Source organism: Lithobates pipiens, unplaced genomic scaffold (genome assembly GCF_037356315.1).
Source record: "Lithobates pipiens isolate NorthernLeopardFrog02 unplaced genomic scaffold, aLitPip1_a1.2 Scaffold_30, whole genome shotgun sequence".
NCBI classification, from domain to species: Eukaryota; Metazoa; Chordata; class Amphibia; order Anura; family Ranidae; genus Lithobates; species Lithobates pipiens.
In genome coordinates, this window is record NW_027507791.1 from 136,606,424 (window position 1) to 136,621,884 (window position 15,461).

The 15,461-nt window shown below is 44.8% G+C and overlaps 1 protein-coding gene across 6 annotated transcripts in view; it reads left to right on the forward strand.

Moving 5' to 3' along the window:
* Positions 1-15,461, forward strand: part of LOC143943247 (protein-L-isoaspartate(D-aspartate) O-methyltransferase-like) — a 325,651-nt gene that overhangs the window by 224,503 nt on the left and 85,687 nt on the right. For all 6 annotated transcript variants that reach the window (XM_077464889.1, XM_077464891.1, XM_077464885.1 and 3 more), the window contains one exon: positions 5-90. In XM_077464889.1, the coding sequence (XP_077321015.1) occupies positions 5-90 (86 nt within the window). The remainder of the gene's footprint in view (positions 1-4; positions 91-15,461) is intronic.

The window sequence follows — 15,461 nt, forward strand, 5'->3', positions numbered from 1 at the left end:
ATAGTTGGCGATGGTAGATCTGGCTATCCTCAGGAAGGCCCATATGATGCAATTCATGTAGGTGCAGCAGCTGCTAAGATGCCACAGGGGGTAAGTATAAAAACATGATTGTGTAGAATTCATAGAATTCTAATTAAATTGAATCGATAGAATGTAATGCCCTATAATTTTCTTTTATCCTTGAGCATCAAAATATTTCCTCCTGGAAACCTGGAGCTTAGGGATCCAGAGGACAGCATTTCACTGTCTGTAGATAGCAGCATAAATAGTACATAAGGGCAAGGCTTTATAAGTATGGAGTTGAACATATCCCTTCACAAATACCCTAAAACACCCTTAACTAAAAAGCATACCTACTTTTATACCTTACCAATATTTCTTATTCTGTTTGTGCAGGATATTGGTTTCCTGAACAGTGCTGGTGTTTTTTTAATATTTCTCATCAATATGTGTAACTCCAGCCAAACCATTTATCTTAATTATACAGTACAGGATTCAGGATTTGTATTCATAGACCATAGGTTATATTCAGGCTACCTTCAGGTGATTGGACACTGGAAAAAACAACTTGCTAAGGCCGCTCCTACAGTACACCCATATAACCCCACCCATGTCAAAGCATGCTTTGAATATAACTGCTTTGGGAAATTGTTAATGCAGATCTAAACTTGCCTTTCCTTCAACAGTCTATGTCCCTCAGCAGTGCTGGTCTTCAGCCATCTTCATTGGCCAGCTCAGGGTGACATCACTTCTGAGCAAGCAAGTACAGGGGTTTAGTCATCCTGGTACACAGGATCCATGCCAGAATGTAAGCTGAGCTGTGCTTGTGCAACTCGGTATACGTTCTAAAGAAGACTGCAAGCAGGCAGATAGGTTTATTTTATAGCATAAAATACATTACATATTTCTTATGATTTAATTATTTCCTAAAACTGTTACATTAAGAGCTCGTTCACACCATACGTGCATGAAAACGAATGGGAAAACCGTACAGATTTCATTTGCAGAGACATCAGTTTCACATCAGTTTACATCAGTTTTCATGAACGCTGACATCAGTTTTCATGCGTGTCAATTATGTTCCCTATTCACAACGATGTCGATGTCAGGTCAGTTTCCCATGCAGAAATCTGCATACAGCTGCATACATTTAGTAGATTCATTCACAGAAATATTCTTGCACGTGATACCATTGTTGTGGTGTGAACAGGGCACATAGAGAACAATTGTTTTTTTCTGTGGCTTTGTAGAACACATGCAGAAAAACTGATGTCTCTGCTTCATGGTGTGAATGAGGCCTAGGGCATGCTTTGAACGATAACTCTTAGGGCACTTTCACACTGGGGCTGCACCGCTAGTTTTAGCAGCGCTTTACAGCCATTAGCGGGGAGCTTTTAACTCCCACTAGTGGCCGAAGAAAGGGTAAATGCACCTGTGTTGCAGCACTGCCATATCGCTTTTCAGGCCATATAAATCAAGATATGTGGTTCTGAAAAGATTTCAACGTGTATAATGATGGAATGGGGAATGGGATAGTGTGGTATATGTATTGTAGTTTCCTCAGTATTGTCATTGTCACATGGAGGAAAGTCCATTCATTTTGAACGCGGCTCCAGGTAGCCGGGACTAGCGAAGGTTTTCGGCTGCGAGATTGACACGTTGCTGGCCACGTCACCTGGTATGGACTTGAAGGGGAAGCCCTACACTGAAAAAATGGTGTGGGGGTCCCCCCCAAGGTCCATATAAGATCCTTATCCGAGCAGGCAGCCCGGCCAGTCAGGAAAGGGGTGGGAACGAGCGAGCGCCCCCCCCCACCCCAAAGCACCTTGTCCCCATGTTGATGAGGACAAGGGCCTCTTCCCGACAACCCTGGCCTGGCAATGTACCCCTACCCATTCACCTATGAAAAAATGTAAATAAAACACAACACACAAGGGTTAAAAAAATGTATTGCACAGCAAGTCTTCTTCCGTCTTGGGGGGTCTTCTCACCAGACTCCACCGCTATCTTCTGCTAGCTCTTTTACTAGTGGAGGAGCCCGGCTTTCTTCTTCGTCGCCACCTCCCGGGGGTCTTCTTCCAACTTAGGGAGTCTTGTCCCCCTCTTCAGGGGTCTTGTCCCCCTCTTCGGTTCTTCTTGCCGGGCCTCCGCTCCTTCTTCCAGCTCTTTTACTGGCGGTGGCCCGGTCTTCTGTCGCCGGTGTCTTCGCCGCCTTCTGTTCTTCTCTTCTTGAGATGTTGACTCGTCGCTGTCTCTGGCCGTAATGATAGGGTGCGGAGGCCCAGCAAGAAGAACCGAAGAGGGGGACAAGACCCCCGAAGTGGGAAGAAGACCCCCGGGCAGCGGCGGCGAAGAAGAAAGCTGAGCTCCTCCGCTAGTAAAAGAGCTAGAAAAAGAGCAGAAGATAGCGGAGGAGTCCGGCGAGAAGACCCCCCCAAAACGGAAGAAGACCCCCGGAGCTGTGCAATAAATTATTTTAAACCATTGTGTGTTGTGTTTTATTTAAAAAAATGTAATTCTTATTAAAGGCGGCCCCCTTCCCCAAAGCACCCCCCATGTTGAGGGCACGCGGCCTGGTATGGCTCAGGAGGGGGGGCGCTCTCTCGTCCCCACCCCCTTTCCTGACCGGCCGGGTAGCGTGCTCGGATAAGAGTCTGATATGGACCTGGGGGGGACCCCCATGCCGTTTTTTGGGTGTAGGGCTTCCCCTTTAAGTCCATACCAGGTGACGGGGCCAGCAACGTGTCAATCTCACCGCCAAAGGCTTCCTTTGCTAGTCACGGCTACCTGGAGCCATAAATTATAGATTTTAGTGTTGCGCAATATAAAAGAGGATGGAGGGGGAATGGAAGAAAAAGGGGGGGGAGGGGAAGAGGGGAGGTGGGGGGAAGGTGGGGGAGGTGGGGGAGGAGGGAAGAAAAAATGGGGAATGGAGGGAAAATAGGCAAGGAGGCAAGGGGGCTACAGATGAAAGGATACTAGAAAGAAAATAGAGATATGGATAGTGACTAGATGTAAACAGTGCCTTTAGACTGATATAGTGCGTAATAACCTAAATAATAGTATCAATCATAAGTGAATACCTAAACACACGAATAATGAAATAATAATCAAAAAAACTGTGCAAAACTGCAATATGGCATGCTAAGTGAGTATTTAAATAAAGTGACAATCCAAGGTCTATGACCAAATACCATAAATCTATATGCAATCACTTAAATGAAAATAAGCACAATACCATATAGCATGCCAGGTGAAATATGTGAAAAAGAACAATTCTCAGTAGATCCAGTAAAACATATAAAAAATATAAAAAAACATGAGCTGGTATTCCATGCAGTGCATTACATTGTGCAAATGATGCTAGCAGCAATAAAAAAACGTGACCATTGCAGGTGAAAAATAAAAATAAAAAGATAAAGTGCTAATAGTCAATATGAAATGTTCAAAAAGTAATATAAACGTGCAATATTCTGGAAAAAATAAAAAGTTCTTTGCTTCAAACTCCAGTGACACGTGCAAACATATAAGTGCAGTGGCTTTTTCTTTCTTTCATCCAATGAGTGAAAGGATGTGCCCTTACCTCACGGCTGTGAGCTTACAGCCTCATTGAAATAATGATGTGTAAATCGCTCCAGTTCTATGACCTTAGGGTGGGTATACCTCACAAAATACAGAGATGGTAATCCATAGTGTAGTATTTAGAAGAAACCAGTTTATTAAGTTAAAATGTCAGGGTACTCACATTGAGCAGTAAGCATAAACAGCGGTGTATAGAGCAACAAGCGGTGCGTTCCAGCGTCCTTCCTAGTGTCTCTCTCACTTCCTTCCTTACGCGTATTCGTCACCGTCACGTGACTTCTTCAGGGAATGAGTAGAGAGAAAAGGGTTGCCTTTTTATGCTGAAAATTAGTCATTACGGCGGCCATTTTCTTGAAGTCCGGAGACCGGAAGTCTCGTGGCGGCCATTTTTTATAAGTTATGTCGCCGGAAGTGGACCGGCGGACATTGATTTGGAGGTTTTAATAGCATAAATTTACTGCGCACAGGTTGGAGGAGCAGTGACACCAGGAATCTACTCAAGCACCATGAATCTATTTAGATATATAACTAAATCCAATATTAGGTAATCCCATGACTATTTAATCAGTTAAGTTACCATAGATCACTAATATAAATATTAATTTTTTTTATATATATTGAAGAGAGGAACTATAGGGAAAAAAGATGATTAAAATAAAGGGTTAAAAATCTACAGATATAAGAATAAATAAAACATACAAGAAGTGTGTATATAAAATCTATGAAAAAAGTGGGGAGAATGTATATATGTCTAAGTCAATACGCACGTACATATATGATAAAAATTACCTGAATCAGCCCCTACTTGTTAAAAAAAATGTTTTAAATAAAAATAAAAAGAGAGGAAGGTGGAGGTATAAAAGCTATTAAAAAGCAAGGTTAAAACCAATTTGCAAATATAGTGGGAGGAGTCTAGTAAATAGTGGATATGTTAAAATATTGTGTACAAAAATTTAAAATCACTAATGAAACAGTTCAGGTCAAAATCTATGTTTAAACCTTGAGGTGCAAAAGTGTCTAAGATAAAAATCCACTTCGATTCCAATTGGCTCAATGTTCTAACTTTATGACCCCCACGCCAATGTTTAATGTAAGGTTCTATGCCCCAAAATTTCAACTGGGATGGGTCTTTATTGTGGACAGAGGCAAAGTGTCTCGATACACTGTGCTTGTCAAAACCTTTTGTAATATTCTGCACGTGTTTTTTCAGGCGTACTCTCAGGGGTCTTTTTGTACGGCCTACGTATTGGAGGCCGCAGTCACATTCCAACACGTAGACCGCTCCCTCAGTATTGCAACTTATAAAGTCCTTTATCTCATACGTATTCCCGGTAGTTGTGGATGTAAAAGCCTTCCTTTTCTTATTCTGGCATCCAGTTTTTAAACAAGCATAGCATCGTCTGCAAGGAAAAAAACCTTTTCCAGAGAAGAATTTTTACTACCTTATCCCGAATTGTTGGAGCCCGTCTATATATAAATTTGGGTTTTAGAGGAAGTATTTGTTGTAGTTGTCTATCTGCTAATAAGATGTTCCAATTCCGTCTAATTATTTTTTCTACATCCTTGAATTGGGAATTGTAGTCGAGGATGATCGGTACTAGATCGTCTTTAGGTGTATGTTTTGGTTTGTCTTCTAATAATGTTTTTCGATCAATATCTGTGACTTCCATGATTTTTTTATTAATAAATTCATTATCATAGCCTTTTTCCAGGAATTTGTGTCTTAGGGTCTCTGCTTGTACTTTGAATACTTGATTGTCAGTGCAGTTTCGCCTTATTCGCATTATTTGCCCTTTTGGTATATTGAACAGCCAATTGTTGTGATGCCAACTTCCTATTGGAAGGTAGCTGTTCCTATCCACCTCTTTAAAGTGTGTTTGGGAAGAGATTATGTTATCATTCTGCATAATTTCTAAATCCAGAAATTTAATGCACTTGTCACTGATCTCCCATGTTAACTGGATGTTTCTATTGTTAACATTTAGGCCTTCTAGGAAGTTAATGAGTTGTTCTTTCTTACCCTTCCATATTATTATTATTATTATGTCATCAATGTACCTCTTGTATAATTGTAGACCTTCTGGGATGTTTTTAAATACCTCTTCTTCCTCCCATTGTGCCATAAATAGGCCCGCCACGCTTGGGGCAAATTTAGCTCCCATAGCTACTCCAGTTTTTTGGAAAAAATAGTTTCGGTTGTACCAAAAGTAGCTGTTTTTCAGGACAAAATCCAGGCATTTGATAATGTATTTCCTCTGACTACAAGGTAAGGTTGTGTATTTCCTCAAACCCCATTTGGCTGCTTCGCATGCCTGATGGTGTAAAATTACTGTATATAAAGAAGATACATCTGCCGTGGCCACATTCAAAACGAACAGACTTTTCTCCGTGCGGGAAAGTCCGTTCATTTCAAAAGTACGGCAGACTAGCACACACACGGCCGTATTGTCCACCGGACTGCGACAGTTTTTGAGTCAAAACTACTTTCCAAGTCCGCCAAACTTTTGGGTAAAAAAAAGTCAGCCGGAGCCCACACACGGGCGGATTGTCCAGCGGACTCAAGTCCGACTGACTTTTCCGCTGGATAGTTTGATCGTGTGTACACGGCATTAGAAGTAGGTATAAGATTTAGAATATCAAGAAGGAAGGATTGCTGTACAAAAAAGTGATTGATGCATGTAAAATGATTATGAGGCGCTGAATAGTATGTATAGTCTCAGACTCTGGGGTTCCACTCTCGCCATACATCTACCAAATTATATTCTGTTAAAGGTCATTAAAGCGTTGCGATTGGACAAATGTTTCCTTGTCATGAGATAATATAGAGGTAAATGAGGACCTAGTTAGATTCCCGTCAAAGACCATATCACTATATGGTCCCCCCTATTCCCTCACATAGGGCTAAAGGTCCTACAAGAACCTTGGGGTCAGGGAGGTTTAGCCCTGCCAGATTGTCAAAAATACTATTTCTCTTTCGTTCATTGACGGACACAGCTCCATTAATACGCCACCTTCAGGAGAAGACTAGGCAGAACATGTAATACATGTGAAAAACAGAACTGTACAGTTCCGCCTAGGGGGCAGTCCCTCTGGTAATAACCCCCCAGCCTGCTTCCTGCAGCTTAGTTTTTTTCTGCCTAGTAAAGGAGAAGGACCTAGGCTCCCTGCCGGGACCATCGGTCCTGGGGATTTTTTCTGGATTTTTGCCTTTTGCGCAAGATTTTAAGATCCTGTGATCTTCTATCAACAGCTGGCTGGGTGACAGGCTGGATATTATAGATTCTTGTAGTCTCCCCAGCCTGGCCATCGAGCGTGTGCAGGCCCTAGCTACGTGCTGGGTCGGCCACGACATACCCCTCAGGTTCCAGGGGCGGCCGGTGAGCGCAATGCTCCGGGGCACACATATGACCAGGTTATGGATGTCTTTGTCACAGTGTGCCATGGTCCGCAGCCACCCCATACTGCTCGGGTGTGGGTCTGTGATGGGATGCCTCCAGCTCATCCGGATGGTAAGTACAGCTCTCCCTGCCTCGGCAGGGCAGAACAGCTGGGCATTCCCTGGGAGGTAGATTAGGGGGTCCCTCCTCTCCCTGTCCCTGTTTTCCCTCCCCCGTGGGGGATGCTGCATGACTGGGCTGTAGTGCGGTGTGTGTACCTGAGCCAGGGGTCCTCCGGGGGGCTCTGATCCTTGATTGGGAGCTACGCTGACTGTCTGTGTCCCTGGGCTGTCATCTGTCTCTGCTGGTGTCTGTGGGCTCTGCATGTGCTGCCGCCATAGCGCTGACCGGCGCCATTATCTGTGTATATTCTCTGTGTACAGTTGTTTGTTGGCCATTTTCTGTTAGCCTCTGTGAGAAGGATGGTCAGCGGCCATTTTTTCGGAGTTCGGCGGCCATTTTCCCTTGGATTTTTATCTATACACAGCGCCCGGTGGCCATTTTCTTGTAGCCTCAGTGCAGGTTTTCTCCCCAGTGCTGGTTCCTGTACCTCAGAACAGCGTGTTTTTTGTCCTGGACACTTGGGAGCTGACACTGGACACAGCCATCAGTAACAGCACAGCTCAGCAATCGGTCAGGGTGGTGAGTCCTGCGGTGGGGGCCCCTCAGTCTGTAGCAGCTAGGAGGGTGAGATTCCCCAAGGGTGGTAGACAGGGTGGGTCAACATGGTGTGAGAAGCTGGCGTTTCTTCCCCAGACCTCCCTGCAACCGACTCGTCTGCAAACAGTGCAGTGCCTTTGGACGCTTTGTCGGTGGTCCTTGAATCATTCGTTGCCAGGATGGAGGCGGTGTGTGGGTGCAAGGGGGGCAAAAAATGGCCCCTGCTCTCCGGGGAGACTTTTGACTCGGACTCGGGCCCTACAGTGACTGGCGGCCCCTGCTCTGATGTGTCAGAGGATGCTGACCAGGACCAATCAGACAGTGAAGATTATTCAGTGTCTGGGTCTGCGCAGGAAAGGCCGCTAGTTGGAGCACTTATCACCACTGTGCGTGATACCCTGAAAATACAGGATGCGGCAGGATCCTCTGCCGAGGTGGCGGTCCCTTTTGGGTCCCGTAAGCCAGCCCGTACACCTAAGGTGTTCCCGTCTCTGACTTACTTTGATAAGTTCATATACAAGGAATGGGGAAGCCCCGGAATGGACCTTTTTGGTCCCTAAAAGAATGGCGGTGCGTCACCACTTTGGGAAGAGCCTTCTCAAAAAATGGTCAATTCCCCCGGTCGTGGACCCCCCAGTATCCAAGTTAAACAAAGTAACCACGATCCCGGTAGAAGGGGCTCTTGCATTTAAGGACACTACCAACAGGAGGGCCGAGGCAGTGGCCCGGTCCATGTTTACGGTAATGGGGTCAGCGATACCACCAGTACTGGCCACGGCATTAGTGTTGCAGACTCTTACTGAATGGGCAAAACTATTGCTAGCAGACCAGTTAGTGCAGGACCTTAAGTATGTCTGTGATGCGGCCCTGTATACACTTTCCTTGCTCTCAAGAGCATCGGTATCCACAGTGGTGCTGCGGCACCTGATCTGGCTGAAATGCTGGTCTGCGGACCAGGCATCTAAAAAAGCCTTGACTGATTTGCCCTTCCTTGGTGAGCGGCTGTTTGGCGCCTCGGAAGACATTATTAAGAATGTCACAGGTGGGAAGAGCACGTTGCTCCCACAGTCCAGGAAGGCTAAGGAGCCACGCCGTAGGCAAAGGCCCTCCTTTTCCGCTCAAGAGGCTTTTTTGTCTGTCCGGGACCAAAGGTAAACGCTCCCAGTCCGATAGGGCGACTACTGAGGGACAGAAGCATCCCTGGCCTCGCAAGCCTGCAAGCAAAAGTGCTACCGCATGAAGGTTTGCCCCCGCCCAACACGCGGGTGGGGGGGTCGCCTTCGGGAGTTGCAGCTTGGTGGGCCTCTTGGCTGTCCAACCAATGGGTCTGCAAACTGATTTAATCGGGCTACAAGATAGAGTTCCTCTCTTGGCCACCAAACAGATTCTTTCCCTCCAGTATACCCTTACTCCCGGCTCGCCAGGAGGCCCTGTTTTGGGCAGTAAGGGATCTGCTCAGCCGCGGTGTGATAGTGCCTGTTCCAGAAACGGAAAGGTTTCAGGGATTCTATTCCAATCTGTTTGTAGTCCCCAAAAAGGAAGGGGTATGTCCAATCCTGGACCTGAAAGCCCTCAATTGCTTTGTGAAAGTACAGGGGTTCAGAATGGAATAAGTTCGCTCCGTAGTCGCTGCACTCCATCAGGGGGACGCTCTGGCGTCTCTGGATATCCAGGACGCGTACCTGCACATACCCATATGCCTCAGGCATCAGAGGTTTCTGTGATTTGCAGTAGGGGAAGACCACTACCAGTTTGTGGCTCTCCCATTTGGACTGGCTTCAGCACTCCGAGTCTTTACCAAGGTAGTGGCTCCAATTTTTGGCATTGTTGTGGGAACGAGGGATCGCAATCGTGGGTTACCCAGACAATTTCCTTCTGAGAGCAGCTTCCGACTCATAATTATATAATTACGGAAGGATGTGGCGATCACCATGCAAACCCTACAGGAATTTGGGTGGGTGTTGAACCTCAAAAAGTCGGTATTGGTGCCGACCCAGCGCCTGGAGTACCTAGACCTACTGCTGGACTCCGTGGAGCGAGATTGTTTCTCCCTTCAGACAAGCTGCAGACTCTCAGAGCCACGGTGAAGCTGTTGATGAACCGCAGTTGGTCTTCGCTGCGTTTCTGCATGCGAGTTTTGGGCCTCATGGTTGCCTCCTTCAAGGCGGTATTGTATGCTGTAATTTCACACCAAAATCTTGGAGATCTTGTCGATCAATGTGCTTGAGCTTCCAGCGATCAGGCTATGGCTCTCCACATGGTTGATGAGACTACAAGGGCATCCGGACTATCTAAGCCGCCAGATGCTGGACCCAGGAGAATGGTCACTGCATCAGGAGGTGTTCAGGCTTCTTTGCCTGCGGTGGAGCACACTAGATGTGGATCTTCTGGCCTCTCGGCTCAATCGAAAGGTGCGGAGGTTCATGTCCAGGACAAGAGATCCTTGGGTGGACGCGTTAGTAGCTCCTTGGGAGCAGTACCGGCTGATTTACTCCTTCCCTCCGCTCAAACCGTTACCACGTCTGCTCTGCAGAGTGGAGGCTGAGAGGTCTCCAGTAATACTGATTTCCCCAGATTGACCTCAGCGTCCTTGGTATGCCAACCTGGTACGCCTGGTGGCGGATGCTCCTTGGCAGTTGCCGATGTGAGAAGACCTTCTGTCACAAGGTCCGATATTCCATCCTGTTTTACCGTCGCTGGTTTTAACGGCATGGCTGTTGAAAGCCAGATGCTAAGGAACCGAGGTCTGTCGGACTCTGTAATTTCCACTATGCTGAGGGCACGAAAATTGCCTTCTCTGAAGATATACCATCGTACATGGAAAGCTTATATCTCCATGTGTGAGAAGATGGGGTAGCGTCCACGCACCTATTCGGTGTGCAGGATCCTGCTGTTCATACAGCGTGGAGTGGACCAGAAGTTGACCTTGAGCACCATCAAGGGACAGATATCATCAACCTTGGCTGTTTTTTTCCAACGATCCCTGGCGTCTTACTCATTGATGAGCTTTGTGCATGGGGTGCTGCATGTAGTCCCTCCGGTGTGTCCACCCCTACCTCTGTGGGATCTGAACCTGGTGCTATCGGCACTTCAGAAACCGCCGTTTGAGAACATCAGGGAAATCCCTTTGTTGCAGGGAAATCCCTTTGTTGACTCTCTCAGAAAGTGGTCTTTCTACCTGCCAGGAGGGTTTCTGAAGTGGCGGCCTTGTCTTGCAAGTCGCCCTATCTGGTTATCCACAGGGATAAGGTGGTGATGCGTCTGCAACCTTCTTTTCTGCCGAAGGTGGTTTCGGCCTACCATCTCAATGAAGACATTGTGTTACCATCTCTGTGTCCTAAGCCGACACATCCTAAGGAGGTGGCCCTCCATTCCCTGGACGTAGTCCGGGCCCCAAGGGTATATCTGTCTGCCAAGGCTCCCTTCTGGAAATGTCAGATTCTCTGATGCTTATTATGGTTTAGGTCTGGAGACATGCTTGGAGAGTTCATTACCTTTACCCTCCGCTTCTTTAGCAAGGCAGTTGTCGTCTTTGAGGTGTGTTTGGGGTCGTTATGTTGGAATACTGCTCTGCGGCCCAGTCTCCGAAGGGAGGGGATCATGCTCTGCTTCAGTATGTCACTGAATGCAATGTTGTCATTCAAGGTTCCCTCCATGAACTGTAGCTCCCCGGCAGCACTCATGCAGCCCCAAACCATGACACTCCCACCCCCATGCTTGACTGTAGGCAAGACACACTTATCTTTGTACTCCTCACCTGGTTGCCACCACACATGCTTGACATAATCTGAACCAATGGTCGACCATTGCGAGCCTGTTCTTTTAAACCACTGTATTGTAGTGGCCACTATGCTGCAGCTCAGTTTCAGGGTCTTGGCAATCTTCTTATAGCCTAGGCCATCTTTATATAGAGCAAGAATTATTTTTTCCAGATCCTCAGAGTTCTTTGCCATGGGGCGGCACAGTGGTGTAGTGGTTAGCACTCTCACTTAGCAGTAACAAGGGTCGCTGGTTTGAATCCCAACCACAACACTACTTGCCTGGAGTTTGCATTTGCTCTTTGTGCCTGCGTGAGTTTCCTCTGGGTACTCCGGTTTCCTCCCACACTCCAAAGACATGCAGGTAGGTTAATTGGCTTCTGTCCAAAATTGGTCTTAGTATATGAATGGGGACCTTGGATTGTGGGATCCTTGAGGGTAGGGACCAATGTGAGTGTGCAATGTACAGGGGTAGGGACAATTGTAGACACTCGCTCAGGTTGAACCGGATGGACTGGTGTCTTTATTCAACCTTACTAACCATGTAACTATGAGGTGCCATTTTGAACTTCCAGTGACCAGTATGTGAGGGTGGTAACACCAAATTTAACATACCTGCCCCCCTTTCACACCTGAGACCTTGTAACACTAACAAGTCACTTGACACCAGGATGGAAAAATGGGTAATTGGGCCCAATTTTGAAATTTTCACTTAGGGGTGTACTTAATTTTTTTGCCAGGAGTTTAGACATTTATGGCTGTGTTGAGTTATTTTGAAGGGACAGCAGATGTACACAGTTTTATACAAGCTGTACACTCACTACTTTACGTTGTAGCAAAGTGTAATTTCTAGTGTTGTCACATGAAAAGATATAATAAAATATTTACAAAAATATGAGGGTGTACTCACTTTTGCCAGATACTGTAGTAGGACATCATGTGTAGGAAAATTAAGAATAGACCTCTAAGAGGTGCAGACACCAGCCCAGGGAAGCCACGAGGGAGGAAATCGGAATAAAACATTTTAAGGGGCTGAGGGTTGTGTGGTAATATTGTCCTGTAAATTAAAGGAGTATTCAATTGTACTAGAAGTTTAAATCGGGATTTACCCCTGGATGACTTCCAAGGACAGGCACGACCCATGTAATTGTATGTAACTTGTATCATAACAAAAGGGTAATATACAGGATTAAATATGCAACAAGAGGGACATCTACATGTATGTCTATGGAAAATATGAGGTAATCTGAAATCCCTTTTAGGATTTTGCCGTGAGGCCTTTGCCAACTCGCAGAGATCACAGGGGATGCAATTAGGCAGAGGGGCAGTAATATGTGGGAGCCAAATAAACCATTAAACAGAAAGGTAAAAAGCATAGTTCTGCATCAAGTGTGAGAACACCCAGTCAGATGGGGGAGCAAAGGCTTTGGAAGTACACTGCACAGAGGCAAGTTAACACATATTGGAACACCATCTGTAAAAATGTTTTTTCAATTGGGTAGGCTGTCGGCATCTACCAAAGAGGTAAAACCTCGAAGGACCCCTTTCAAGTAAGAAAGAATAAACATTGCTGTCACACTTTGAAGGACAATTGAAAAAAAGTTGGAGATACGGGACTTTAAGAAAACTAAAATATAAAGGGCACAAGATACAAGGAATGAATAAAATAACAATGAAATATTTATTGAGACAAATTTAAAAGAACATATGTAATGCCTGAAATCATATCTGTTGTTATAGGCCTATACACATAGCCCATTACAAACATGACAGAGACTACAATATTCAAATAGCTAAATCATTCTGTTCCCATCTTTCAACATGTTTCGTCTGTAGGGCTTCCTCAGGAGAAGGACATAAAATGCTTTATCTGAGTATAAAAGAGTAAGTCCTCAAGATGTATATAACAAGAAAAGAACACAACAATTAGTATATACAAAAATTTGAACATATATTAACATAAACACAAATTTGCAGATGTGTGGCTTCAGAACCCCATACCCCCAACAAAATTTCTGAGAGTATATGTTCCAATGCACGACATGATATTACATGTAGCCTCTACCTCCAAAATAGAGGGGCATAGGGATCAGATTCAATGCAGAAATGGTTCCCAAAGAAAAAAGTCCAGTTTTGCACATACACCGGAGAGATGGTCCATGAAGTGCCAGATAGCCCGCAGAGAGGGGTAAAGTTTACTGCAACCTTGCTTCATTATCATAGAAATGCATTGCCTGTAAAAGCACCAAATCATAAAAGACAAAGAAAAAACTTAATCAAACATAGATAGAGGGAAGGAGGAAAAATATCAAAACAGGCATTTGATACTTACCAAAACCTACCTCCCACTAATAGGTAAACAAAAAAGTCAAAATAGGTTCAGGGGCTTGGGTTGACCATACACTGGACAATTGTCTGGTAGATGGTAATATGACATCGAGATCTGTGTGCAAACAATTTATATGGGGGTTTATCACAGTCTGGTGCTATAGCACACAATTACACATGGAAAGATAAATATTGCCTGTATTTGGCCACAATAAAAGATCTCTTACCTTTTAAGACTCTCACACCACCATTATGGGGTATCTCGATGGATCACCCCCCAAAGGGAGGGGCAAATACAAACGAATGCCCATACCCTTGAACAAAAGTGACACGCCTCCCCAAAAAGAAAATCAGATCGCTCCCAAAAGGTGACCTGGTTTAAGAAATAATGATACAAATCAAAACATGGCAAATGTACTCAATTAAAGTGTTCCCAGTTAGAAAGTTCCTGACTACAGCCATACAGAAATATGTTCTATACCTTAATGTCGCAATACGAGAATATCCTGAGTACCTCTGTACTCCACAGCTGGCTACAAATGATGGCCGGGTTTAAATAGCCCCTCTCCATGGCGCCAAACGCCGGCGTGTGACATCACGCCGGCGATGGCGCCATCTGGATGCTCAACCGGAAGTCCACAGCCCACCACCAAGCCGTTGGAACCGTAAGTGACCATTCACTTGCGGTGCAAGCTTACAAGGCATGTTGGAAAATACCCTGTTGCTGACACCAAAGAGCAAAAAGCCTTTGTGATGCTGAAGATGTTAAAGGGAAAGCTACTTGGAAGCAAACAAGCTTGACGAAGTCAGGGACCTGCAAAAATGGGACAGCATGAGGAGCAGGATTAAATATGCAACAAGAGGGACATCTGCATGTATGTCTATGGAAAATATGAGGTAATCTGAAATCCCTTTTAGGATTTTGCCGTGAGGCCTTTGCCAACTCACAGAGATCACAGGGGATGCAATTAGACAGAGGGGCAGTAATATGTGGGAGCCGAGTAAAGCATTAAACAGAAAGGTAAAAAGCATAGCTCTGCATCAAGTGTGAGAACACCCAGTCAGATGGGGGAGCAAAGGCTTTGGAAGTACTCTGCACAGAGGCAAGTTAACACATATTGGAACACCATCTGTAAAAAATGTTTCAATTGGGTAGGCTGTCGGCATCTACCAAAGAGGTAAAACCTTGAAGGACCCCTTTCAAGTAAGAAAGAAAAAACATTGCTGTCACACTTTGAATGACAATTGTGTGGCCATGCAGCACTGTACCTATATGAAATATTTATCACTTTGTTTTCTCACAAATAGAACTTTCTTTTGGTGGTATTTAATCACCACTGGGTTTTTTTTTTTTTTTTTTTACAAAATAAAGGAAAAAATATCAAAAATTTTTTTTACAAAAAAGAATTTTTCTTTGTTTCTGTTATAAAATTCTGCAAATAAATGATCTTTCATAAATGTAGGCCAAAATGTATTCTGCTACATTTATGTGGTGAAAATAACCCAAATCCATGTATATTATTTAGTCTATAGGAAAGTTAGAGTCCACAAACTATGGTATATACAGCCCGGTAAATATATTTCTAAAGGTGCTATTGACATGAAATTTTCACCACGTGTCGCTAACAACCCATGCAATCCATACATATGAAGAAATCAAAACAAAAAAGTGAAAAACCCTTTTTTGGTAATGACA